At 46.3% G+C, this 27,292-nt stretch overlaps 3 protein-coding genes across 3 annotated transcripts; 2 read left to right on the top strand and 1 right to left on the bottom strand.

The window, feature by feature from the left end:
* The first annotated feature begins 2,857 nt into the window (after positions 1-2,857).
* LOC123137222 (CLP protease regulatory subunit CLPX1, mitochondrial) lies at positions 2,858-14,561 on the top strand. The gene is made up of 15 exons (XM_044556866.1): positions 2,858-3,698; positions 8,085-8,146; positions 8,288-8,388; positions 8,524-8,603; positions 11,413-11,463; positions 11,573-11,647; positions 11,727-11,804; positions 12,417-12,473; positions 12,995-13,065; positions 13,161-13,260; positions 13,374-13,478; positions 13,584-13,646; positions 13,712-13,834; positions 13,940-14,083; positions 14,191-14,561. Exons 1-15 carry the CDS (start codon positions 2,967-2,969, stop codon positions 14,263-14,265), a joined length of 1,917 nt encoding a protein of 638 aa, XP_044412801.1. The 5' UTR covers positions 2,858-2,966; the 3' UTR covers positions 14,266-14,561.
* Positions 14,562-16,420: 1,859 nt separating this feature from the next.
* On the top strand, positions 16,421-24,726 carry LOC123137224 (translation initiation factor IF-2). Its single transcript, XM_044556868.1, has 3 exons — positions 16,421-17,104; positions 19,732-20,510; positions 24,473-24,726. The coding sequence occupies exons 1-2, from the start codon at positions 16,436-16,438 to the stop codon at positions 19,822-19,824; spliced, it is 762 nt and encodes a 253-aa protein (XP_044412803.1). The 5' UTR covers positions 16,421-16,435; the 3' UTR covers positions 19,825-20,510; positions 24,473-24,726.
* LOC123137223 (protein FAR1-RELATED SEQUENCE 5) lies at positions 20,682-22,093 on the bottom strand. The gene is made up of 2 exons (XM_044556867.1): positions 20,996-22,093; positions 20,682-20,876 (listed from the first exon to the last, which is right to left on the bottom strand). Exons 1-2 carry the CDS (start codon positions 22,079-22,081, stop codon positions 20,868-20,870), a joined length of 1,095 nt encoding a protein of 364 aa, XP_044412802.1. The 5' UTR covers positions 22,082-22,093; the 3' UTR covers positions 20,682-20,867.
* Positions 24,727-27,292: the final 2,566 nt, after the last annotated feature.

Below are 27,292 nucleotides of genomic sequence, written 5' to 3' on the forward strand. Positions count from 1 at the left end.
GAAACTTTTCCGATGACCAAAACAGGACTTCCCATATATGAATCTTTACCTCTGGACCATTTCGGAACTCCTCGTGACGTCTGGGATCTCATCCGGGACTCCGAACAACATTCAGTAACCACATACAAACTTCCTTTATAACCCTAGCGTCATTGAACCTTAAGTGTGTAGACCCTACGGGTTCGGGAACCATGTAGACATGACCGAGACGTTCTCCGGTCAATAACCAACAGCGGGATCTGGATACCCATGTTGGCTCCCACATGTTCCACGATGATCTCATCGGATGAACCACGATGTCAAGGACTCAATCGATCCCGTATACAATTCCCTTTGTCTAGCGGTATTGTACTTGCCCGAGATTCGATCGTCGGTATCCCGATACCTTATTCAATCTCGTTACCGGCAAGTCTCTTTACTCGTTCCGTAACACATCATCCCGTGATCAACCCCTTGGTCACATTGTGCACATTATGATGATGTCCTACCGAGTGGGCCCAGAGATACCTCTCCGTTTACACGGAGTGACAAATCCCAGTCTCGATTCGTGCCAACCCAACAGACACTTTCAGAGATACCTGTAGTGCACCTTTATAGCCACCCAGTTACGTTGTGACGTTTGGTACAACCAAAGCATTCCTACGGTATCCGAGAGTTGCACAATCTCATGGTCTAAGGAAATGATACTTGACATTAGAAAAGCTTTAGCATACGAACTACGATCTTTGTGCTAGGCTTAGGATTGGGTCTTGTCCAACACATCATTCTCCTAATGATGTGATCCCGTTATCAACGACATCCAATGTCCATGGTCAGGAAACCGTAACCATCTATTGATCAACGAGCTAGTCAATTAGAGGCTTATTAGGGACATGGTGTTGTCTATGTATCCACACATGTATCTGAGTTTCCTATCAATACAATTATAGCATGGATAATAAACGATTATCATTCAAGGAAATATAATAATAACTTGTTTATTATTGCCTTTAGGGCATATTTCCAACACTGCCATGACCGTTCCTCTCTGCAATTCCTCTTGTTGTTTTCGCATCTGTCCTGAACCACCTGAGTCCAAAGGACCCCCGTCGACGTCCCCTACTCGATCTGGATCAAGATGAGGAGCGTCGGCTGAGATCATGTTGTAGTTATGCTGGGAAGGCCGGGACGGGAGCCGCGATCATGCTGGCGTTGGTGGCCCGGGGCCGATCCAGAGAAGGCTAGGGCTGCGATCCAGACAAGCGATGGCGACGCGTCCCCGTTCTGGTGTGGCTGGCGGGTGCGGCATGGATCTAGATCGACGAATTGATGGGCAACGAGCTGCTCCGTCCCAAGCGAGGTGTCGCACTGGGCGGGCGGCCGTAGGCCACAGCGTCGCGTCGCAAGAAAGTTTCAGGTCAGACTTGGTCTCTAGCTTGGCAGGTAAGCCTGTTTTGTTGTTCAGATTGAAAAATGCCACAGCAGCACCAAAAGTGTTTATTTGGCCATTACTATGCAAATTGTGTTATGTTATCAACTGCTAAACTTACAATATTTTATATGCATGGTGATACTCGGCGGGAACTGATGTTTGTGCTTTGTTCGTTTCAGTGGTTGATTGTAGCTAGCATTCTATATTGTTCTAATTAAAGGAGTGGAGCAGCGACCAGATGGAGCTTTGTGGTGGCGACCAGGCCACCAGGGAGGAGCGGAGCAGCAGCTAGCATCGGCGGACAGGTAGAGAAGATTATTGGGTGATGGCAATGAGCGATCGAGTTCAGACTGGTTCGTACTGGTGAGAGGTAACCTCATTGTTCCTTTTATAAGATGGGAGAAGAACCAAATCCATTTAACCAAACATGTGGATAGGTCGATGACTTCGTGCGGCCGCGGTAGAGCATGCCAAGAAAGGAGATGGCTGGAGGCGTCCTTCCATGTTGCACAGTCGAGCGTGCTCTATTCACAAATAGCATTGTTTTTCACACGCATCGTTGTATGCAAACATAGTTTACATTCAAGTGAGTTTGTTGAATTTGCAACTTTATGCCATTATATTACGATAATGTATCTGAAGATCGATTAGGAGTATAAATTATATGTTTACAAGAATGTGACAATAGTACAACCTCATCAGACAATATAAGGTGGGTAGCAGTTGAGCCATTCATTTGTTAGGGACTGCTATTTTCCCTTATGTGTACCGTCAGACAGAACAGAAGATTCGTTTCATTCCCTTTTTGATGTCTTTCCATATTTCTATGTTTCATTGTATGTAAAAACGAAAGGAAGCAAGATCATATAGAGAATTTCTGCATTGGAAATCCATACGCAATGTACCACCTGACCCCCCCCCCCCCCCACACACAGACACACATGCATGTGAAATAAAATCTGATGTTTTCCATGCCGCGCCGCTATCAATTAAGATGTGTGCACACAATAAACATGTTAGTAAGACCAGGTAGATTATATTGTCTAGGACCATCATATTTCTTCACGCAGCTCTTATTTTATGGAAAATTGTTCTGCTCCCGTGGCAACACAGGGAGATAAACCTAGAATTTGTAACAAAGCTAGAGGATTGCATAGAGTCATTAGAGAGGCGGATGGGGGAATAAGTATAAATATGCGAACAAATATATTAACGCTTATAAAATAATCAAAGATATAACTGGTGTTCGACCACTTTAAAATATGTTTGCTCTCTTTGCAACGTATGGGCAATTACTAGTCTAGTAAAAAAAACCCAACCGTGCAACAGCTCACCTTATCTGATAGCAAGATTCTGGCCTCGCCATCCCGGAATCCACGTATCTGCAGGCCCCCACCACGTAAAAAACTCACAAACACGCGAGGAAAACAGCGCAGGAATTCGCTAACCACACCCGCCGAGACACCACAGGAAACACAACCCACTCTCTCTCTCTCTCTCTCTCTCTCTCGACTCCCCCCAATCCGCAGCTCCGCGCGCGCTCCTCGCCTCCGCCATGTCTGGCCTCCTCCGGTGGAGGCGCCTCGCCGCCGCAGCCACGCGCGCCGCCTCCACCCTGACCGCAGCCGAATGCTCCCCTGCCATCGCGGCGGTCCCGCCACCGCACCGGCTCCTCCAGGATCGGCGCAAGTGGGAGGGCCCCTCGTCCTCCGGGGGCGGCTCCTCCTCGTCCTCCTCTAACGACGAGCCGGAGCCGCGGCGTATCCGCGCGGAGGCCCACTGCCCGCGCTGCTCCAAGCACATGGACATCCTCTTCTCCCACCGCGCCCACCCCCCTTCAGCCCCCGCCGCTGTCGGCGGCTATCAGACGCTCAACCTCTGTCCCAACTGCCGCACCGCCTACTTCTTCCACCCCAACCACCTCGCGCCACTTCAGGGCACCTTCGTCGAGATCGGCCGCGTCCGGGCTGACCTGCCCCCGGACGGTGTCAGGGTCAGGGACCCCTCCTCATGGGAAGCCATCCGTGCGAGCTCGTCTTCGCGCGACGATGGGGATGGTAGTGGCGTGGCCGTGCATGTGCCGCCCGGGCCACCGTTCCACCCTAGCCTTAACGTCGTCCGCGTAGCCGGAGGCGGTGGCGGGGGAGGAACTGCTGGCGGTGGGGGCGAGGAGGGAGGGGGAAAAGACGGATGGGGCGGGTCGAACCTTGGGAAGGATTTTCCGACACCTAAGGAGATTTCCAAGGGGCTCGATAAGTATGTGATTGGGCAAGACCGAGCCAAGAAGGTGAGGATTCTATACAACTCTTTGCTGTAATCATGCTCCCGTTCACTTGTTTTATTTACTGTTTATATCAGAGATGGCATTTTGCTGCTGCTTTTGGTCAGCTTGTGGGAAATATTGGGTTCTTAATGCTGAATCCAAATGCTAGGTCTTTAATGCCTAGTCCGTGTGCTCCTCTCAGTGCACTCAGCACAACAGTTTTTGTGCCAGTTGTGCTGTGCTAAAACTTGGGGCATTGCTTTCGCGTGGGAACACAATTATGTTCTTTCCTACTTTTTTCTTATTTTGACCCGTGGGAGTTGTAAGAAGCCTACAGAGGGGAGGTTTGTAATGGCAAAAGCAGTTTGAAATTTTGAGCTCCATCAAATGATGGCATGCAAGGAGGGTGTTCTTCCTTTACACCAAGATACATCTGAATTTACGGATTTAACCTATTTTACCCATTGCGTGATAATGAAAGAAAATTTAGTAACCTTTGTTTCGATATACCACTTTTAGAGAAGTTTATGGATATGCAGATCAATGGTGTGGAATTGGTACCTTATACTGAAAGTAATGAAGGGTAATCTGGTAATCTCACCTCTCACACACCATCTGTTCCATGGTAGTTCCAAGTAACGATAATGAACTAACCCAGCCATAGTCGTCAGCTTCCCATGGTCATCAGCTGCATTCACACGCAGATACATTATTCTAGCTCTTTGTAATAGGATCTCAACAGATTGTTGTTGAGCATGTTGTTCCTCCTCGCTCTATTCTAATCTCTATAGACTACCCCATGAGGAAAAATACAAATCATCAAGTTCAGCTGAATACTTCTTCTTTCATGGTATCAGAGCAAGGATAATGCGGTCACCAAGAGCCTATGTGCGGTCTTCCTAGGCAACACACACGCAGTCTCCTTTCTGTCATAAACTATATACCTCAGCACCCTCAAGGAGAGCCATGTGGCAAACATGCATGCCTGAGAAATTCTGCTGCTGTTGCCATCATTGATTGCATTGTTTACGGTCAATTAGCGCTGTACATAAAATGTGCCCGTTCCCTCTTGCTTGGCAGATGGATGCACCCAACTGCACGTTTTACTTCTAAATACGAGCCAATGAATCTGCCCCCAGTCTCTAGCTCAGCGTTGTCAAGCTCAGCCTGAAGCCCGACATGTACACCAGAATTCGTTCGCCACGTTTTACAACAATGTATAGAAGACAGGAAGAGAAATATTGACCTGATTCAGCACAGATCAATCTTGGGCAGCTGTTGTTTTTTATACAGCTTAGTGCCGATAGGCATACAAGGAGATCGATACAGGTACAAGCATTGTGTCCAGTTGTACTATATATGGTAGCCAAATCCAATCTTTACACAGTAGAATCCTATTTCGATTGGCTCAGATTTGCTGATTGAGGACTTATGATTACCCACCTATTAGAATATTTTTTGCGGGAATGCTATTAGTATAGTTAATCAGAGTTTTTTTGGCAAACACATTGCATGAGATGTAAATCTTAATGAGATTCATCATATGAGAGGCCTTCGTCAAGGGGACCCTCTGTCCCCAATGTTGTTCATCCTTGTCATGGACGCTCTCAATAGCTTGGTTCAAAAGGCCAGGGATGATGGCTGCTGCAGCCCCTATCTAGCCGACCACTTCGTCATCGTGTTTCTCTTTATGCTGACGACGTGGTGCTTCTTATTGTAATGGTGGCTTCAGATTCGGAGCTGATCAAGGATATTTTACGTGTGCTTGGGGGTGCATCTGGTCTTAAGACGAATATTCAGATGGGTAGTGCTATACCAATCCAATGTTCGGTCGACGACTTGGCTGTCGTCCAGGACCATTTGCCTTCTGAGGTGAAAGAGTTTCCTTGCAAATATTTTGGCCTGCTTTTGTCCATCAAAAACTTACAGCAATCCAAATTCAACCTATCATTGATAGAATTGCTGATCAACTCCGGGATGGAAGGTTGAAGTCATGACACGGGCTAGCTGAGCGGGTAAGGTCATTTTCACATCTTTGTTTGTGTATTTGGCTATGGCCATGGATCTTCCAAATTGGGCTTTGAGGGCAATTGATAAATCAGAAGGGGCTTCTTGTGGAGAGGAAGGAAGGAGGCAAGAGGTGGTCATTGTTTGATTGCATGGCTGATGGTTTGCCGTTCCAAGGAGCTCGAAAGGTCTGGGTATTCTTGATTTAAAACTTGTGGTTGGGCACGGATGTGACGGCTATGGATGCATAAAACCCAACCGGATAAACCTTGGGACCAGATACACTATACTAGTTCATCCTTGTATCAAGGCTCTCTTCTCCACCGCTATTATCTCATCCTTGTATAGTGTATCCTTGGGAGATAATAGCGGTGGAGAACCTTGGGAGATAATAGCGGTGGAGAACCTTGGGATACAAGGATAAGGGCAAAAAGGTGCAGAGCAAGATCAACAATGGACTGCCCCTCCAACCATCCATGCAGAAAAGGGTGTTCATTTATTTGACATCTTGGCCTCCCCGACTTGGCGCCCCAATCACCTTCTGCTCATTTATTTGATTGGTGGTCCAGAACCATCTCTACGGTGCCAGGTTCTATGCAGGGTGGTTGGAAATCCTTAATCACTCTTTGTGCTTGGATGATTTAGAAGCATCGAAATGACCGTGTCTTCAGCGGGAGTTCCCAATGTCCAAAGGGTGCTACTGGCCATTAAAGATGAAGCACAACTTTGGTCCTTAGACTGATCATGGGAGAGTCCTGGTCGTGGTCATGGTTTGAGTGTAGGTCGTCTTTTTCTTGCTTCTGACCCGTCCGTTTTAGCTGTTTAGTGGGGCTTGTATGTACATTTATTCTTAATGCAATGATACACAACTCTCCTCTGTATTCGAGAAAAAAAAAGTAAATCTTAATGTAGTTGAGATGATTCGATTGGAAATGGAGTTTGATCAGTGGGTTTTGAGTGTTGTTTTAGTTCAGTTTTCTCCTGAAGATATCTGATAACACTTCACACTAGCACAGGTGAGATCCAGGTGATCGCTAGTTATGGGAGTGCGCTCAAAGGATATAAACAGGGTTTCACAAACAAAAAGGGGAATAAGTTGTCACTCTCCCCGTCATGTAAAAGAACACCATGAAACAATGACAAGGAACTAAACATATTGCGTAGCCACAGTCCACGATTTATCTAATGCGAAGTCTTTGTATGCTTTTCTACAATTTTTATGCAAATTCACAAAGCACCAGTGGTTACTTAACGCTGAGGGCAAACTATTAACTTAATGAGAGTGCTCTTATGTGGATTCCAGCCAGTGAGCGATTCAATCGGGTGTGTGGAATGTGCCCATCGCGGAGCAGGTCATTAGTGCGGTAGGCCTGGATGATCTGGAAGCAGAGGAACGCCTGCGTCTTCGACGGTGCTCAGCCCTTCATTACCGAACTCACGGCTAGAATTAGAGAGGAAGCGACCCTTTGGGTCAGAGCAGGAGCCACAGGCCTAGGCGTAGTCTTACCGACCACCTGGGACGTCCACTGATCCTTTTTTGTTTTGAATCTGTAACCCTCCCTCTCGGAGGCTTGTACTGATGACCCCTCTCTTTTCAATGCAATGAAACGCAAAGTCTTTGCGTTTTATCGAAAAAAAAGAGGCCTGCGGTGTCTAGATCCTTGGCAACTTGGTCAATGTACGCCTGGAGTTGTGAGATGTGGCTTCATTTGAGCACAACTTGAGCAAGCCATTGAGATGCAGAGCTTGGAGGCGAAAGTAATGCGGTCCAAACCGGCAAGGATGCTTTGGTGAGAGGAAGTGTTTATCCTTTTAGGGAGGCCTTGGCGTTAGTTTCTCTCCTTGTCTGACACCAGTGACAAGGACTGCTCATGGAGGCATGAACTCGGCATTGACGACCACTTCATCTTTCTGCGTCCTGTGGCTGCCAAGAGCTTGGTAGTGCTCATGGAGAATCGGTCTCTGGCGCTGCTATGGATATAGACCCAGGTGGATTTGCTCAACCACAGGTCTGCCACCTCCAACAGTTTTCTACAGAAGCTGTACGGAAAACTGATCAAGATCGCTGGTGATTTCACCTTCAATCAACCTTGACCTGGGTGCACCTTTCCTTGATCTGTACCATCTAACCAAATCTAGTGCAAGTTCCAATGTTCCATACACAATATAGTACAGCTAGTGTTGATGAGATTTGGCGATCAACTATTCGTACTGTCAAGGGTGTTTTTTCTCAATTGTAAGATATATTAGCCTTGAGCGGCAAAGGTGGCATCTAGATATTGATTTAGTATAATCGGCATGATAAGCTCAAGTACTCCTGCTTAGTATTGTGTACTCAACATTCAACACTAACGCTTCCATAGCTTTGATTTTCTGATATGATATTACCATTTAAATTTGTAGGTGCTATCTGTTGCAGTGTACAACCACTATAAACGTATATACCATCAGTCTCTACAGAAAGGGTCAGTTCCATTGTACCACCTCAATTCTTTTTGTTTTGTTTATGAAATGAGTAAGGATATTTATTACTGCACCCACAGAAATTAGAACTCATGCATATCATTCAGCGACTAATTATGTGATGTATAAGCTAAAACCATTAGGTCTGGAGCAGATTTGGGTTGTTCTGATGGAGAAGCTGATGGTGAAGACAATGTTGAACTAGAGAAAAGCAATATACTGTTAATGGGCCCTACTGGTTCAGGTAGCATCTGCAACTATCCTCAGTTGTTGTGATTGGAATAAACTGAATTCTGGTTTCTTCTATGTTGGACGAACTATAATAAAGAGAGAGCGCTCATCAGTACTATTTTGTTTGGATGCTTCATATTTTTCACAGGTAAAACTTTGCTTGCAAAGACATTAGCTCGGTTTGTAAATGTGCCATTTGTAATTGCTGATGCAACAACATTGACCCAGGCAAGTGGTTCGCTATTCACTAATGTTTACATTCTGGAGGATATTATAAGTGCATTATAATGTATAGTACTGAAACTGCACCTCATATACTCGGTTTTAGTTCTACTAAGCGTAAAACCTATTGATTCCAAAGTTTGTCTCCATAGCTCTAACTTTCTATTAACCCCTGTCTGACCATCATCGACTAGCACCACATCATCCTCAAAGAGCATACACCATGGGATATCTCCTTCATTCCTTGTATATCTTTGTTGACCTCATCCATCACCAAGGCAAAAAAATAAGGTCTCAAAGTTGACCATTGGTGCAGTCCTATCTTAATCGAAAAGTCATCGGTGTTGCCATCACTTGTTTGAACACTTGTCACAACATTATCGTACATGTCCTTGATGAGGGTATGTACTTTGTTGGGATTTTGTGTTTCTACAAGGCCCACAACATGGCATTTCGCAGTATCTTATCGTAGGCCTTCTTCAAGTCAATGGACACTATACACAGGTCCTTCTTTTGCTCCCTGTATCTCTCCCTAAGTTGTTGTACCAAGGAAATGGTTTCCATGGTCGACTTCCCGGCATGAAACCAAACTGATTTTTGGTACGCTTGGTATTCCTCTTAAGCGGTGCTCAATGACTCTCTCCAAAACTTCATTATGGCTCATCAGCTTATTTTCACGGTAATTAGTATAACTTTGAACATCCTCCTTGTTCTTGAAGATTAGTACTAATGTACTCCACCTTCATTCTTCTAGCATCTTGTTTGCCTGAAAAATGAGGTTGAAAAGCTTAGTTAGCCATACTATCGCTATGTCTCCAAGGCCTCTCCACATCTCAATGGGGATACAATCAGGGCCCATCGCCTTGCCTCCTCTCATCCTTTTTAAAGCCTCCCTGACCTCAGACTCTTGGATTCACTTCTGAATTCGTCGCACAAAACGTCTGGTGGTATCATCAAAGGAGTCGTCCAGCTCAATGGTAGAGCTCTCATTCTCTCAATTGAACAGCTTGTCGAAGTACTCCCGCCATCTATGCTTGATCTCCTCGTCCTTCACTATGAGCCGATCTGCTCCGTCCTTGATGCATTTCACTTGGTTGACATCCCTCGTCTTCCTCTCTCGGATCTTGGCCATCTTATAGATGTCCTTTTCGCCTTCCTTTGTGTCTAAGTGCTGGTAGAGGTCCTGATGAGGAACAACAGAGGAGGGAAAAAAAATTCATATGTCAAATCTGTTTGCCTACTTCTAGATACTTCTACTCTAGTCTAGTTTTTTTTTCGTTTCTTAACCCTAGCTACTGTTTTCTAGTCTTCTAGCTATGAGGAAAATGGTGAATCTTGTAATGTTTTCTAGAGTGTTCTAGCTATAAGTAGAAGTGAGATGTCAGGGCTTCCCAAAGCCCTACAAACAGAGGTCCTCACCTCTAGTTTGTAACCAGACTATGTACCCCACTACCTATAACAGAACTTGGTGTTCTTATCTAAGATCTTGGACTAGATCTTGTGCTCTAGGAGTTTTGGATTGAACTCCTGCTGCCATATTGTCCTATATTCTCCTCTAGAGCGATATGTAGCACAACACGTTGAAGTAGTTCGTTCAACACTAGTGCTGTTCACTTTGTAGCAGCAAGGTGGAGTGGCTCCTCACAACCTTGTGCTGCTTCAGGTTACTCATACGCCCGATCCCTTGCTTCACTCACTGCTCGCTTTGCAGCCTTCTTTGCCGCCTTGTACCTCTCTATATTGTCTGCATTCCTACCCAGGTGTAGGCATCTGAAATAGTCTTTCTTCTCCTTAATAGCCTTCCACCGCCAGGTACCTTTAGCTTCGCTTCTACTTCCTCTGGTCACCCCAAACTCCTCTGAAGCCACCTTACGAATGCAAGTCACCATCTACATCCACATATTGTTTGCATCACCTCCTTCCTCCCAAGGGCCCTCCTTAATAACCTTCTCAAAAGCCTGAGCCGCCTCCCCCTTGAGCTTCCACCACTTCGTTCTAGCGACTTGCGGCGCTTATCCCGCTACACACGAATCCTAAAGCGGAAGTCAGCCACCTAAAGCTTATGTGAGGGACACCACTCTCTTCAGGTATCACCTTAAAATCTAGTAAAGCATGCATGTCTTCTCTTCTCGAGAGGACGAAATCAATCTGGCTAGAGTGTTCACCACCACTAAAAGTCACTAGATGGGATCATCTCTTTTTTAAGAGGGTGTTAGCTACAATCATGTCGTAGGCTAGAGCGAAGCTTAAGACATCTTCTCCTTGATTCCTGATGCCATAGCCAAAGCCCCCATGCACCCCTTCAAAACCTGTGTTAGATGTACCTATGTGGCCATTTAGGGCTCCTCCTATGAAGAGCTTCTCACTAATAGGTACTCCCTCCGTCCGGAAAAGTTTGTCCTCAAATGGATGTATCTAGCACCAAGTTAGTACTAGATACATCTACTTGAGGGACAACCTTGGGACAAGCTTTTTCGGACGGAGGTAGTACACTCCTACCCATATCCTCCAGGCTTCCCAGAACTCCCTCTTAGTGCTCTCATTGTGGCCTACTTGCTGATAACGTTGAGAACTAAGTCCCCAACTACCAACTTGACGAGGATAATCTGCCCCCCCCCCCCCCCCCCCCCCTGCTACTTGACGTCTACTACTCTCTTGTTGATCAAGATGCCTACTTCATTTCTTTGTGAGCGATTCAACTAATAAAAAATGATTAACTGTCGTCACCTGATTCCTTTAGGCATATTTCTATGTGAATCTCTCTCTCTCTCTACTTTGTTCAGACACTAAGGCTTTATTTTTCAACTTCCTGCAGGCAGGGTATGTAGGAGAAGATGTAGAATCTATATTGTACAAGTTACTTACGGTATGGTTTTTTATTGCACATATATTTAAACAAATAGGAGCTACTAGTTGACTTCTCACTAAGAGTCCTTGAAAGTGAACTCTGGGTCTTATATTTGAACATTAACTAGGTGGCAGATTTTAATGTGCAAGCAGCACAACAAGGGATGGTGTACATTGATGAAGTTGATAAGATCACTAAGAAGGTCTATCCAAATTAACTTCTGTTGAACATTTTTCCTTGGTATGGGAATCATTAATCAGTTGGGTGCATTCAACATGCAGGCTGAGAGCCTTAACATCAGTAGAGATGTATCAGGCGAAGGTGTTCAGCAGGCTTTGTTGAAAATGCTGGAAGGCACGGTGAGTCATCTTCATTGACCTTCCAATGAAGCAGCATGTTTATAAGTTGAAAGTTCGAACGTTTGCAAGCAGATATTGGCTGCCACTAGGATTAAAATGTATATCATTCGTAGATTAATACTCCCTCCGTTCCTAAATACAAGTCTTTTTAGAGATTCCAATGCGGACTACATATGGAGCAAAATGAGTGAATCTACACTCTAAAATATGTCTATATACATCCGCAGTCCTTACTGAAATCTCTAAAAAGACTTATATTTAGGAACGGAGGGAGTATATGCTATTGTACTGAAATTTGTAGTGGTGGCTGAATGCTATACCTAGTTCTATTCATGCATTTTCTTTCTTTTGTGCTGTGTATTGTGAGCTTGCATTTTGGAGCTTTTATAGTGATGTCATTATTGGATTTGCAAATGTATTGGTCTGAGGCATCATATAATTTTGTTTTACATTAATCCTACTATGCACTAAAAAGGAACTCATTTGCTTCATTGATATCATGCGATCTTTCTGGGGTACTATGATTCTTGGTAAAAGACAAGATCATTTCTTGATAATTGTCTCTACATATGGATGCCTTTTGATATAATTTTCTAATGCGGTCATGTTTAGATAGTCAATGTCCCTGAGAAAGGAGCAAGGAAGCATCCTCGTGGCGATAATATACAGGTACTGTCAGCACAATTTGTATATGACATTCTTCCCCAAGAAAGTGTGCATGGTATACATTTTGCCTGAGGAATTACAGTATCACATCGCCAGTACCTGTGTCCTGAATGGTAGCAAAAATAGAGAAAAATATGGAATTATGTGACCTTATCATCATATTAGTCCTCCGTAGAAAAGAGAACTTATTTGTTATGAATGCATACCGTGCTGCTTTATACATGTATCGTATTGTTTCTTTACACCCAGTGGCGGTGCCAGGAGGCAGGAGCTAGGACATGTGGTGTTAGTAACTCCTAGAGATTAATGCTATTTGTAATACTAGGTTTATTCGAAATCTGTGTGGTTGGAACCCCACAGCTTGCTCCAAGCGCCACCACTTTTTGCACCACAAATGTCATATTAACTTCATTTTTCTAATTGCCTTCTACCATCTAAACCATGATCCACTTTTCAAGGCCTTCCTTGTTCAAGGTAATGTAATCATGGGTGAGCTTTAATTCTCTATTCTGCATGCCATACAGATAGATACGAAGGATATTCTGTTTATATGCGGGGGTGCTTTCATTGACTTGGAGAAAACTATATCAGAGAGGTACCATTGTTTTTACCTGTTTCAAAGTTGCTATCTCTGGTGTTTCCTGTCAGTCTTCATCTAAGGGGCATCCCACCCCCCTTTTGTGTAAATAGGCGGCAGGATTCTTCTATTGGATTTGGGGCACCTGTCCGTGCAAGCATGAGGACTAGTGGTATTTCAAGTGCTCAAGTGACATCGTCCTTGTTAGAATCAGTGAGTACCAGAGTTCAGGAGCCAGCTATTTTTGGAAGCCTTTGTTTCAGGGCGAATGTGAATGCATTTGCTCTGTAAAAGCTAAAGTGTTTTTTATTTGGTTTTGTTTTCAGGTTGAGAGCGGTGATCTTATAGCATATGGACTCATTCCGGAGTTCATTGGACGTTTTCCTATCCTTGTCAGCTTGGCAGCACTAAATGAGGACCAACTTGTTCAGGTAGATCTGTAGGAGAAAAAATAATTCCTATTAGGTGGAAAACATATTTCTATATGATTGTTATTGAACTTATAATTGATGGCTAATACAATAATGTACTGCTAGGTTCTCACCGAGCCAAAGAATGCTCTAGGTAAACAATTCAAGAAGTTGTTCAGCATGAATAATGTGAGTATATTTTCATTGGAAACATGCAAGTGTTATCTGGCGCTTCTTACACTGTTGGCTTTCAGGTTAAGCTTCACTTCACGGATGCTGCACTACAAATAATTGCCCAGAAGGCAATGTGCAAAAATACAGGTGCACGGGGCTTAAGGACTATCCTTGAGAATATTCTCATGGATTCCATGTATGAGGTTCGTCCGATAGCAACTTTGTTTTCCTTTTCCTTGAACTTACACACAAACTCAATGGAGCTGGCATTCATACCATATATTCATGAATTTGTGACTGCCTTGCAGATTCCAGATACAAAATCTGGAGAGAAGCGAATTGACGCAGTGGTTGTAGATGAAGGTGCAGTAGGATTGGTGGACCGACCTGGCTGTGGAGCTAAGATCCTTTACGGCGATGGTGCATTTGATCGTTATCTATCCCAGATAAAGGTGGGAATTGCTAACCTCAATCAGCTTGCCTTCATTGACTGCCTTGTGATATTGCTAATATCAATCATTTGCGGCGAGTAATATTTCGTGGACTAAAAATGCTGCAGGCAATGGGAGACGGAGCAGGAAGCGAAGTGGACGGCGATCCTGACCTTTCTTCGTCAAGAGCCATGAGCATGTGATTTCATGGTTCCTCTAGCTCTACCGTACACTGTAAAATCTGATCCTAGCTGTATTAATGTAAAGAAAAAAAAACACATGTGCAGTACCCATTGCTAATTCAAACCCCAACTGTCTGGCCGTCCTGCCTCACGCCTTGCATAATCTGTAGCAGGATTGGGAAGTGTATAGTGGAGCAAGTTGGGTGTCGACGTGTGTGTGAAGGTGAGAGACTTTTTATGTGAAGAAATGTAATGCTTGCCAGATGTTGTAAAACTTCAAACACTGAAATGAAGGGGTTGAATTTAGCATGGAGATACGAAATTATGTTATCAGCTCCTTGACCGAATTGTGCTGTGTGGTGTACCAGCCTTGCTTGGTAGAAAGAAGAAAGAGATCCGAATGCTTTAGGGACTTGGGAGTTTCTGCTCCTGGGCTCAATGCACTCTCGTGGTCTAGAAAAATACTACCTCTGTCCCATTGTGAAACATTGTTGTATGCCTGTACGTCCAAATTTTCTGTGAATAAAAGAATTCCTAAGGGCGTGTTTGGTTTATCGTTTCCTGTCAAATACTCCCTTCGTTTCGAAATATAAGGTGTATTGATTTCTGTGCAAGTCAACTATTTGAGAGTTTGACCAAGATTATAGAACAAAACAGAAACATCTGCAATACCTAATAGATAAAATATGAAACTAGCTTTCAAGATCTATCAAATGATATAAATTTCATATTGTGGATATTGATATATTTTTCTAAAAACTTGGCTAAAATGCACTCGTTTGACTTTTAGAAAAACAAATACACTTTATATGAGGGAACAAGAGGGAGTACTGGTGTATCTTTATCTAATAATAAATCTGCTATTGCTTCTGCCCGCTAACCGTCATCCGACGTTTTATAAATAAACGCTTCTACCCATAAAACTACCGCAAAACACATGGGCGAGCTGAGGCCGACGAACCCGGCCTATGCAGCCTAATGAAGGCGGCCCACAAAAGGGGTAAAAGGCCGGGTGAAAATATATTTGTGGGTTTAGAAAATCAAACTCGCAACCTCTCTGTCATGTAATTATTGTGCTACCAACTGGACAATCCCACCTCGCCTCTTTATATTCAATCCTTCTATATAGGACTAGGTAATTGCCCGTGCGTTGCAACGGGACATCCATATTCCGGTGATTCAGCGTTAATCATGTTTTCTCTGATGATAACATCTTCTGCAACCAAATCAGAATATTTCGGGTGATTCTACATCAATGATCCCTTTGAAACATGGTGCACATAGTCTAAAAAAAGTGTGGGATATTCCTTGAGGAAAGTATCAATCCTAGTGTCCACACTGATCTGTAGTCGGCCACAGGAGGTGCAGAATTTCTTATACAAATGTCTGGAATATATCATTAATTTACCTATATTCTTAATCCAAATAAGTTTTGTACTTGTTGATCATCACATGCAAACACTCTAAACTAAGATCGATTCGGCCACGGCCGGTTGCCCATGCGTGGTCAGAACTCACAACTGAATGGTGAAGCATATCCTTGAAATCTGAACATAGACATACAAATAACTTTGGTAAAAGCTTAGCCTTGCAACTTCCAAAGCTTAATAAAAAAGACATGACGTTCAATCACCGAACCACCAGATGCCCAGTTCTCAATACGCCGCTAGTTTGTAAGTTTACCTGCTGGAGAGAAACTATGGTTCTTTTCTCTGATTGTAGTTTTGAAGTCTGACAAAAAGTAAACCATGTAGTAACAAAGCTTGGACAAAACTACGGGCGGCCATGATGGGTCATTTGTAAGTTGTAACTTTATCATTGACGGCAGGTCGCACTGCAGCTAGCCCACTCAACCTAAATACTACGAACAACTAAAATTCAAAAGTTATTATGATCTGATCTACGGGATGGGCTCTCCACGATGACTCCAACGCCGAACATGTTGGGTGTTAATGGTCCATTACGACTCAAACGCCGAACACACTGACGCTGGGCGTTAATGGTCCACGACCCAAGGAGAACACGCTGGTGATGAGGTAACCATTGAAGGTAGCGAGAGCATCTCAAAAATCATCAAAGCTTAATGACCAAAGAAGGAGAGGCAGAGACATAAAATATGAGATTGTCAACCTGGAAACGAAGACATCGCTCCAGTCTGACGTCACCTAGACCCGCTGTCGATATTTCCCTCATGCCTTGGCCACCGCTTGATCGAAACCACTCCTTGGCGATCGATCGCGGCGGCGATCGATTCCGACCGCGCGTGGAGCACGTTCTGTTCCCTTTCCCTTTCCTGCTAGTTTCTATTTTGGGAAAACCCACTCGACCACCGCATCTTATCCTATCCCCTGCGCCTCGCCTCCCTACTCTGCCCTGCCGCTTCCCCTCCTCGCCGGCGGCTCCTTCCTCGCGGCAGCCCACTATCCCCGGCGCCTCGCCTCCCTACTCTGCCCTGCCGCTTCCCCTCCTCGCCGGCGGCTCCTCCCTAGCGGCAGCGACCAATACGGCGAGACGACGCGGCCGCACGAGTGCCGGCAAGGTCAGCGGTGAATACGGCGAGGCGCCGCAGCCGCACGAGCCCCCGCAAGGTCAACGGCGAATAGGGCGAGGCGCCGCGGCCGCACGAGCGGCGGCGAGGTCAGCATACGGCGAGGCGCCGCGTCCGCACGGGCGGCAGGGGCCAAGGCGGAGCGGCCGCACAGCCGCCGCGATTTCCAGGGGCGGAAGCGGCCAATACGGCGAGGCAGTGTTTGTCCGGCGGCCGTACGTCCTCATGCTTGGGCTCGACCTCCCGCTGTGCATCCCCACCGGCATCACCAAGCTTCCCAGCCGCGTCCGCGTCGGCTCCGAGGATGTCCCGGTACCCCCCCCCCCCAATCCCTCTTCCTTCCGATGAGTTCATAGCTGATGGCGGCCACCTTCTCTGTGCTCACGAACACCCAGATTTGACAGGGAGCAGCACATGGATGTCGATTTTTTGGCACCTCTGCTATCATGAAACTAGTATGGATAGGTTCAGGCACACTTTTGCTCGTTTTCGGCACGAGGAGGAAGAAGATGATTTAATTTCTTTGAGGGTAAGGATGATGATGCTGATAGTCCATATGTTGAAGCCCTGCTGACACAGCAGCCTAAGAATGTCGGAAGTGTATCGTTCTGTGATGATTCTGCCAACAAACAAAGGAAGAACAAGGAAGAAGAGAATTCTTGTCCTGTTGCAGTGCAGTTGCCATCTGAAGAAGGCGATCAAGAGCTGAAGCAACATGGAGCATCCCGGCCATCCTTGAATTCTCCTGGCAGCAGGAGGCACAGGCGCAGAGGTAACAGAAAGAAGGGGGAAGATGGTTCTGCTTCGAGTCCTATTGAAGCTCATGTGCCATCTGAAAAAACGAAGCAAAACAAGTCAAATTCTCCTGGCAATAGAAGGCACAGGTGTCGTGGTAACAGCAAGGAGTTGCATGATTCTGCTCTGAGTCCTGATGAAGCTCATGTGCCATCTGAAAAAGGGAAGCAAAAGAAGAAGTGGAATTCTCCTGGCAACAGAAGGACCAAAAGTCCTGGTAACAGGAAGAAGTCAAATTCTCCTGGCAACAGAAGGACCAACAGTCCTGGTAACAGGAAGAAGGAAGAAGATGATTTAATTTCTTTGAAAGGACTAATCCTGTGAGGATGCTGTACAAGAAAATAGGAGCAATATGGATCTCAAAACTGAAGAAAAGCAGGCCACCTGAGTGGCTCTGTGCTCAGAAAAGAGGATTGCTTACTGTTTCACAAAAATAGGATTTTTCTAAGCCATCCTCTGTCTATTAGGCCTTTTTCTAAGCCAGTCAAAATTACCAGGATAAAATCAGGGATTAAATGAGCGTTGGTTTGAACTCGACAAATATTTTTTATCAGTTAACCATGTTATGTAGCTACTGCATTGTCTTGCCGATAATCATCTTCACACACTAGATATCAATTTATATGTGTGATTTCATTTGAATCTTGTAAGCCATAAAATTATTTTTGGCATCATCTGGTAGCCGGAAAAATGTTTAGTGTTTACTCACTCAATGTGGGTTGGGTCCTATCTTGCTTTTGTTTACTATACTCCTACTTGTTTATGTTAGCAATTAGAAAACCTAAGATTTAGGGCCCAAATCCAGGCCCCACGACTAATTTGTTAATGCATTAACCAAATGTGAAATGTGGCAGCATCAGCATGAGTATCGGGGGCCATCCTCCTTGGAATTTTGTCACTCTGTTTTTCTTGCTGGTCAAAGTGCGAGTACTGACAGGGGTTTTTGTTCTTAGATTTGGCCACCGGAGAGGATTGGTTCGATTGGTTCAAAGGAGTAGGACACGGGTAAATTGAATTCTTTTGCCATTAATTTACCTTTTGCCATTTTTCCCACAACCATCCAAGTCAGAGTATAAGCGACAGTTCATATGATGCAGCCAGGCCCTGCATTTGTTGGTGCATCTTCATGTCTACCATTTGATACTTCACAATTTTGGTCCTTGCCCCCCGGAAGCCAACCCCGTTCAGCGAATCTATGGCATGACTCAATTGGTGTGTCTCATGTCGTAACTCATCCGCCTCAGTCTCGTCTTTCGTTGACGCCGGAGCACAACGTAGTAGTGCTCGGGGGCGCATCTCTGCGGAAATCCTTACAAAGTATCCGAACCGGCTGTGGAGATTGGAAAAGGAAATCCCTAAATGCATCTCTGAAACAATGACATTTTTTCAGTAATGAACTGAGACTAGCAGTTCATTTTTATTCTATAGGGGGGATCTTTTTGGATGAAATTCTGAACACTATTCAAAGAAATAAGCAGCTGGCATTTGTTCAAGAATATACTAAGTCTGTGAACATTGTTTGTTTCTCTGTAGCCATTTGTTCAAGAATGTACTAATTCTCTGAACATTGTTTTGTTTTCCTGTAGCAAGTTATTTCTATAAACACTGAACATTTGCAAGGAAATCAGCAGCTTTCATTGTTAAGAGAATGAGCTAATTCTCTGAAAAACGTGTTGTTTTTCTGTAGCAAATTATTGTATGAATTCTGAACATCTGTGCAAAGAAACTGAGCTCTGAACATTATTCAAAACAACAGAGATAGAGCACAATCTGTATGTACATGAGCATTAAGCTAGAAGAATTCCTAATGTTACTGTGTTCCTTGTGTTTTTGGTTTTTTTCTCTTCCATGCTGTAGCACAGAGTCCATAAGTTTCATTGTTGTTGATTTTTTGTCAGTTACATATTTAACTGCAACCTGTTTTCTTGTTCACGCTGATTTTCAAAGTCCAAACTATTTGTCAGATAAAGACAACTCATTTTTAGCAGTTCATAATATTGTCGCTGTTTAGGGTCTAGTGTTTCCTTCCTTGCTTTTTGCATCACGACGCTTCACCCATGTTTTGACTATTTAAGTTGGTGTACAACTGTACATGGTATGTAAATATAATAGTCTGTTCTAACCTATTCTCTGTTTTTTTTCAGAGCGTGGCCTCCGAACATTCAGCAAAAGAGGGACATTGTGAATTTACTAGATTGCGACAAGTCTACACAGGGAATAGGCCGAGTTTGCAATGAGCAGCTTGCAGAGCTACTATGGCCTGAGTTCTCAAAGAGGAGATGGCATGGATTTAAGTACATTAATGTCCTTGTACAGCAAGGGAAGCTCCCAAGGTATTGGAAGTGAAATACTCCCAAATTCTTCTTCTCCGCCTGACAGTACACAAAGCATTGGAAGAGGCAACTGGGCGACCAAAGAATTAGTTCATTGGTTCCATACGCCATGGCAGAAAGTGGAGGCCGATCCCCAGGATGACCCTTTCTGCCGGATTCAATTAAGATGACGAAAAGTTTTTTGCCAAGGCCTTTTTTCCAGTATGCGTTTGAATATGGACACAGACTCAAAGAACGGTGGGATCTTTATGTGGTCGGGCTCCAAGTGGACCTTCAACCATGAGTCCTTCACCTGTCCGTTGCTCGACGGTCTGCCCAAACCTGTGCCGGGTCGTAGGATGAAAGCTGCTTTTACTGAGTTCTACTCAATGTAGCGGCGCAATAGGAGTTATTTTTGTATTACCGCTCTGCTATTGCAAGCTTCATCTGGATCTGTTATGTCATCCATATGAGCTAAGTTGAGAGGGAAATGGAAGAGGAGGCTTGGTTCGACATGATCTTCTGTCACGTCAATCCTTGTTCCTCAGAGCGGCGATCACACAACGGACGGGATTATGGAGTCGTCAAACGACATTACAGTTGCATCAAAGGTATCTAAGCAATGGTAACATCATTTGAAGAACATCCCTTCTATTTCTTTTCATTCCCTGATTTTTTTGTAGGTTAATAACTTACAGCGTAAATGTCAATAACTTACAGCATAAATATCTTTTTATAGGTAGTCTTTCAAACTAAAATGACAACACAGGCCTTACAAGATACTTCCTTTTTTCGTCCACTTTTTCTTCCTGCTAGTATCAGGTTCGGTAACATATACACAAGTAAAAATGCTCATCGTTTTTCTCTGCGCCACCATGCAAAAAAAAAGTGCCCCAAGAAGATAATTGCCTCCATTTCTTTCCCGTAGCATCCTATGTGCGTTGTAGCTCTCTGCCCACGACGTTGCGTTATGTCACCTGTTTTTGGAGGACAGATAAAGGGAATTAGTCCCTTCTGCTTTATATATAAGAAAATATGATAGCCATAACAAATCCTATAAGATTAACACTGCTAGTCCAGAATATTTAAGCATTACCGGATTATTTTGGGGGCATTGTGGCTTTTTATGGCCTGGCAGCCTGCACTTGGAACACTTCCTTACTGCTTTTTGTTTCTTAAGCTTATCAGAAGCCTTTTCATACATGGACTTTGGCCTATCACCAAGGTTGAAACCTTTTGTGCGTGACAGCGGGGGGTCTCTCAACCCAAATGTTTGATGCACCTCAACGCCACCCATGCTAGACGCACCAATGGTAGACACAATGTTTTGATGCACCTGCGTAGGGATATGCAGGTCGCCATCCCCCTCCTGCCTGGCATCAACATTCAGTTGCTGAGGATCATCAATACACCGTCGCTTCCCACCTGAGAGTTGTTGTTCTTGGCGGAGCCGCTTGTCTAACCTGACTTTGTTTATTGCCTCACCAATTCCTTCCACGAACAGGTCGTACGACCTGTCGTCCGTGCATTCGTTTGACAATGCGTCCGACACCTGGCTCATGACTATAGAATGCCTGACTGTCAAGTGTGTTCTCTGTCCATTTTGACCAACATTTCCATCCGTCATCATAGCTAACACATGCCCTGCAGCTACTGTCCACCTAGGATTTATAAAGCTTTCAGGGAGGCTACTCAACCCAATGTGTCTTGCTACCGCTAGGACGTGGCAGCAATGCAAACCGTCCCGATTGAACTTGGAACATGAGCAGCGGTAGACATCATCAGGTGATATTGACACAGTGTATATCCTCTTTGAAAACTCTGCGTCCTGGTATTCGCCACGCCTTGTCACAAGAAATGCTCTTGTTTCACCAGCAGCAGCAACGACCTCAACTCTGTAAGCTGTGGTTTTTTTCATCTCTTCCACAAATTTGGCGTATATTGGTGGTGTGTATATCTTTGCAGCCTCTCTTTCCATAGGGTCGTAACTCCAGTAACGTTGTTCTCTCAGTTCTGATTTCTCTCTCAGTCGATCAAGGTCGCTATGCTTCTTTTCCTGAACAATCTGGTACTGGTTGAAAAACGTTGCAATCGAGTCCTTTCGGAGGACGTAGCCTTTGAACAGAGAGTTGGTGCTCTCGCTCCTCCCAGTTGATGACGTGAATGGGAAAAATTTGTCCATGTAGTATGCAGGGACCCACTCATCTCTGATTTCAAACAACCGCTTTAGGTGGGTTTCATCCTGAGCATCATGCTTCTCCAACAGAGCGTGCCATCCGCTCTCAAACTCTTCAGGCGTGAACGAGTTCCTGATTAGGCTCCGGAGCTCTGCATGCAAAGTTCCTCGGGCAGCAAAGAAAGGGACTAGTTTCTGTTTCATTTTCCTCTGGATGTGCCAGTTGCAGAAGCGGTGGGTTGAGTGCAACATGACAGCACGTATAGCATTCCGCATTGCGACATCCTGGTCTGTTATTATGGTTTCCGGGTGCAGACCCCCCATCGACCTCAGAAATGCTCGAAACAGCCACCTGAATGTGTCTTCCTTCTCATCCTTTAACAATGCCGCACCAAACAGGACAGTCTTTCCATAGTTGTCCACGCCAACCACAGGGGCAAATGGCATATTGTACTGGTTTGTGGAATAGGTGGTATCAAAAGAGACAAACTGCCCAAACTGGCTGTAGTTTGCTCTACCTATCTGATCTGTCCAAAACACACTTCTAACGGTGTTGTGTGCGTCGACCTGGAGCTGGTAACTGAAACCTGGCATCTTATCCTCAACGCTCTTGAAAATTTTCAGCAGCTCCTCAATGTCTTTGTTCTTGTGTTTAAGTCTTTTCTTTGCATTGCGGTTGCTCAGATACTTAGCATCAAAAGGTACTCCTCTGAAGCTCCCCATCATCCTCCTGAATATGGTCATCACTTTCCTGGGGGGCACTCTGCTTTCTTGAAGAATGTCAATCAATGCCTTGTCAGATTCAGACATCCTTTTGTGGCACTTCATAAACCTAACCAGCCACTCACTGGGAGACAGCTCATGATTGTGCTCAAGGTTTGTGGATTTTATAACCCATCGTCCAGATTCTTCTTTCACTATTATCTTAACTGGACACATTGTCCTGTTGATTCTGGAAGTCATCCTCTTCCTCAGCGCAGAGTCGTTGCACGCATTTGCCCGACTCCGGTTACAGCTGAATGACTGCTTGTTTATCTGCTTTGAAACCCTCGACTCATATGTGGTGTCCCTTTTTACCGCAAAACCCACACGCCGGGCATATGAGGCGAAAAAGAAGAATGCTTGGTCCCTTGAATCGAACTCAAGACCTGGCTCCGGCGCAGGAGCTTCCATGATTTCCCGAACAGATGGATAATCACCATTACCAAACATTCGGTCCATATCATGTTCCTCGGCTGTCGGGGGCTCAGGTTCAAGTGCACTTTGAAGCTCTGGGTCTGCAGCCACACCATCAGTCTGTTCCACACCATCCAGCACCGAATCTCCCTGGTCCGTGGCTACAGCTGCTCCATCCACCGGATTCGGGCCTTGCTGCGACTGGTGGACTGCGGAAGCAACGTCTCCACCCTCAGCAAGCTCATCTTCATGTATATCCATAACCTGGAAAAAACATACAGATGCAATTCCTTTTTTCTATAAGTATTTTTCTCTTTTTGGTTATTTTTAGATAGGTACACCTCACAAACTTGTGCATTTTTCAAAACATCCCATAAGAGTCATAGTTTCCTTTTCTTCATACCTCATTCAAGTCGAAGAGTGGTGGCTGCCTTTGCTCATGTGACTCTGTTGTATCCATGTCGAGAACATCATCAACCGAAGTGCCTGCTGCATTGGGACCATCCTCATCTGCATCAATAGCCTGGGGGCGGCACATAGAAAAGCATTTTGTGTTTATAAGCTCCTCATTTTTATCTCTTTTTTGATAGTAAACAGCATGCATGCAGCTTGTGTTTGTTCATCAAACCATAGGTACTCAAAGTCATGTTTCTTTTGTACCTCGTTTAAATCAAACAGTGCAGGTTCTTTATGCTCATGAGGATCTGTTCCCGCGAAAGCCCCTGTCTCCGCCATGCCAAAAGCAATATTAGCTGAATGACTCGCCGAATTTATGCTAGCCTCAACTGCCGCAAGCTCTTGAATATTCTCTTGCTCCTCTCTAGCGCGACGCCTCTGCACAAATGACTTTTTTTGTTCCGCGAGAGGGAACGGGGAGGAGGGGAGTGGCAGCGTTAGCATTTCCCTACTTATTGAACCTCTTGCTTTTTGCTACAAAGAATTATTAAAGATAGAGGGGGTTGGGGGTGATACCTGTGTAAATTTTTCCAGTAAAACGTGCACTGGCATGCTTGATGAACCAGCATTCATCATTTCTCTTACTAGCGGATAGACCACACCAGCACTGGTCATCTGAAAAGGAAGAAAAAAGAAATGCAAATTAGAATAGTCACTTGTGTTTTTCCTGCAAAATCATAAATGTGCATTGTTCGAAGTCACATATCCAGTTCATTTCTTCTTTTAATATTTTTTCCGCTTACATATTATATATATTTCCTACAGATAGAAAGAATCCTCAAGATCCTGGTGCATTCTTTTTTGCTGTCGAAACTAAAGAAAGAAAGTGCCAGAACAACATCCTGTGTTCATTTTCTTTTTAATTTTCTTCCACGAGAATCATGGTTCTGTAAACACAGCAGCAGTTTCAAAATGGCTCAAAAAGTACAATGCATTCTTTGTCATGTAACAGCGTTCCTAAGCTATTATTGAATGATCACGGTTTTTTTCAACACGTCCTGGACTTTACATTTGATATATACATCAAGTTTCTGGGACAGAAAACCATCATGGACAACATATATTTTTGCTCCTTTTCACCCACTCTGTTCTTTCTATCGGGGTTGATCCCCAAATCAGGTATGTTTGTTTTTTAACTACTAATCAGAGAAGCAGATAAAATGTAAAGGGATTTTCACAATGGAAGAGAAAATCAAAGAAAATGGTGGAGGAGAACTAACCATTTTTTTGTCTTGTTTTTTTTCCTGTGCCTTTTTTTGCGAAGCCCTCCTGCTCAATTCCTCTTTTTTGATCCCTTTACAATTTATCGAGTCGAGCACGTGACACCACAGCCACCCTGTCTTAGCGTAACGCGAGTCGAGGAGGACGTCGTCGCGGTAGCGACGACGGACGCCGAGACGAGCACGTGACACCACTGCCACCCTGTCTTAGCGTAACGCGAGTCGAGGCGGACGTCGTCGCGGTAGCGACGACGGACGCCGAGACGAGCACGTGACACCACTGCCACCCTGTCTTAGCGAAACGCGAGTCGAGGCGGACGTCGTCGCGGTAGCGACGACGGACGCCGAGACGAGCACGTGACACCACTGCCACCCTGTCTTAGCGTAACGCGAGTCGAGGCGGACGTCGTCGCGGTAGCGACGACGGACGCCGAGACGAGCACGTGACACCACTGCCACCCTGTCTTAGCGTAACGCGAGTCGAGGCGGACGTCGTCGCGGTAGCGACGACGGACGCCGAGACGAGCACGTGACACCACTGCCACCCTGTCTTAGCGTAACGCGAGTCGAGGCGGACGTCGTCGCGGTAGCGACGACGGACGCCGAGACGAGCACGTGACACCACTGCCACCCTGTCTTAGCGTAACGCGAGTCGAGGCGGACGTCGTCGCGGTAGCGACGACGGACGCCGAGACGAGCACGTGACACCACTGCCACCCTGTCTTAGCGTAACGCGAGTCGAGGCGGACGTCGTCGCGGTAGCGACGACGGACGCCGAGACGAGCACGTGACACCACTGCCACCCTGTCTTAGCGTAACGCGAGTCGAGGCGGACGTCGTCGCGGTAGCGACGACGGACGCCGAGACGAGCACGTGACACCACTGCCACCCTGTCTTAGCGTAACGCGAGTCGAGGCGGACGTCGTCGCGGTAGCGACGACGGACGCCGAGACGAGCACGTGACACCACTGCCACCCTGTCTTAGCGTAACGCGAGTCGAGGCGGACGTCGTCGCGGTAGCGACGACGGACGCCGAGACGAGCACGTGACACCACTGCCACCCTGTCTTAGCGTAACGCGAGTCGAGGCGGACGTCGTCGCGGTAGCGACGACGGACGCCGAGACGAGCACGTGACACCACTGCCACCCTGTCTTAGCGTAACGCGAGTCGAGGCGGACGTCGTCGCGGTAGCGACGACGGACGCCGAGACGAGCACGTGACACCACTGCCACCCTGTCTTAGCGTAACGCGAGTCGAGGCGGACGTCGTCGCGGTAGCGACGACGGACGCCGAGACGAGCACGTGACACCACTGCCACCCTGTCTTAGCGTAACGCGAGTCGAGGCGGACGTCGTCGCGGTAGCGACGACGGACGCCGAGACGAGCACGTGACACCACTGCCACCCTGTCTTAGCGTAACGCGAGTCGAGGCGGACGTCGTCGCGGTAGCGACGACGGACGCCGAGACGAGCACGTGACACCACTGCCACCCTGTCTTAGCGTAACGCGAGTCGAGGCGGACGTCGTCGCGGTAGCGACGACGGACGCCGAGACGAGCACGTGACACCACTGCCACCCTGTCTTAGCGTAACGCGAGTCGAGGCGGACGTCGTCGCGGTAGCGACGACGGACGCCGAGACGAGCACGTGACACCACTGCCACCCTGTCTTAGCGTAACGCGAGTCGAGGCGGACGTCGTCGCGGTAGCGACGACGGACGCCGAGACGAGCACGTGACACCACTGCCACCCTGTCTTAGCGTAACGCGAGTCGAGGCGGACGTCGTCGCGGTAGCGACGACGGACGCCGAGACGAGCACGTGACACCACTGCCACCCTGTCTTAGCGTAACGCGAGTCGAGGCGGACGTCGTCGCGGTAGCGACGACGGACGCCGAGACGAGCACGTGACACCACTGCCACCCTGTCTTAGCGTAACGCGAGTCGAGGCGGACGTCGTCGCGGTAGCGACGACGGACGCCGAGACGAGCACGTGACACCACTGCCACCCTGTCTTAGCGTAACGCGAGTCGAGGCGGACGTCGTCGCGGTAGCGACGACGGACGCCGAGACGAGCACGTGACACCACTGCCACCCTGTCTTAGCGTAACGCGAGTCGAGGCGGACGTCGTCGCGGTAGCGACGACGGACGCCGAGACGAGCACGTGACACCACTGCCACCCTGTCTTAGCGTAACGCGAGTCGAGGCGGACGTCGTCGCGGTAGCGACGACGGACGCCGAGACGAGCACGTGACACCACTGCCACCCTGTCTTAGCGTAACGCGAGTCGAGGCGGACGTCGTCGCGGTAGCGACGACGGACGCCGAGACGAGCACGTGACACCACTGCCACCCTGTCTTAGCGTA

The sequence above is a fragment of the Triticum aestivum genome, chromosome 6B, assembly GCF_018294505.1.
Source record: "Triticum aestivum cultivar Chinese Spring chromosome 6B, IWGSC CS RefSeq v2.1, whole genome shotgun sequence".
Taxonomy (NCBI): domain Eukaryota; kingdom Viridiplantae; phylum Streptophyta; class Magnoliopsida; order Poales; family Poaceae; genus Triticum; species Triticum aestivum.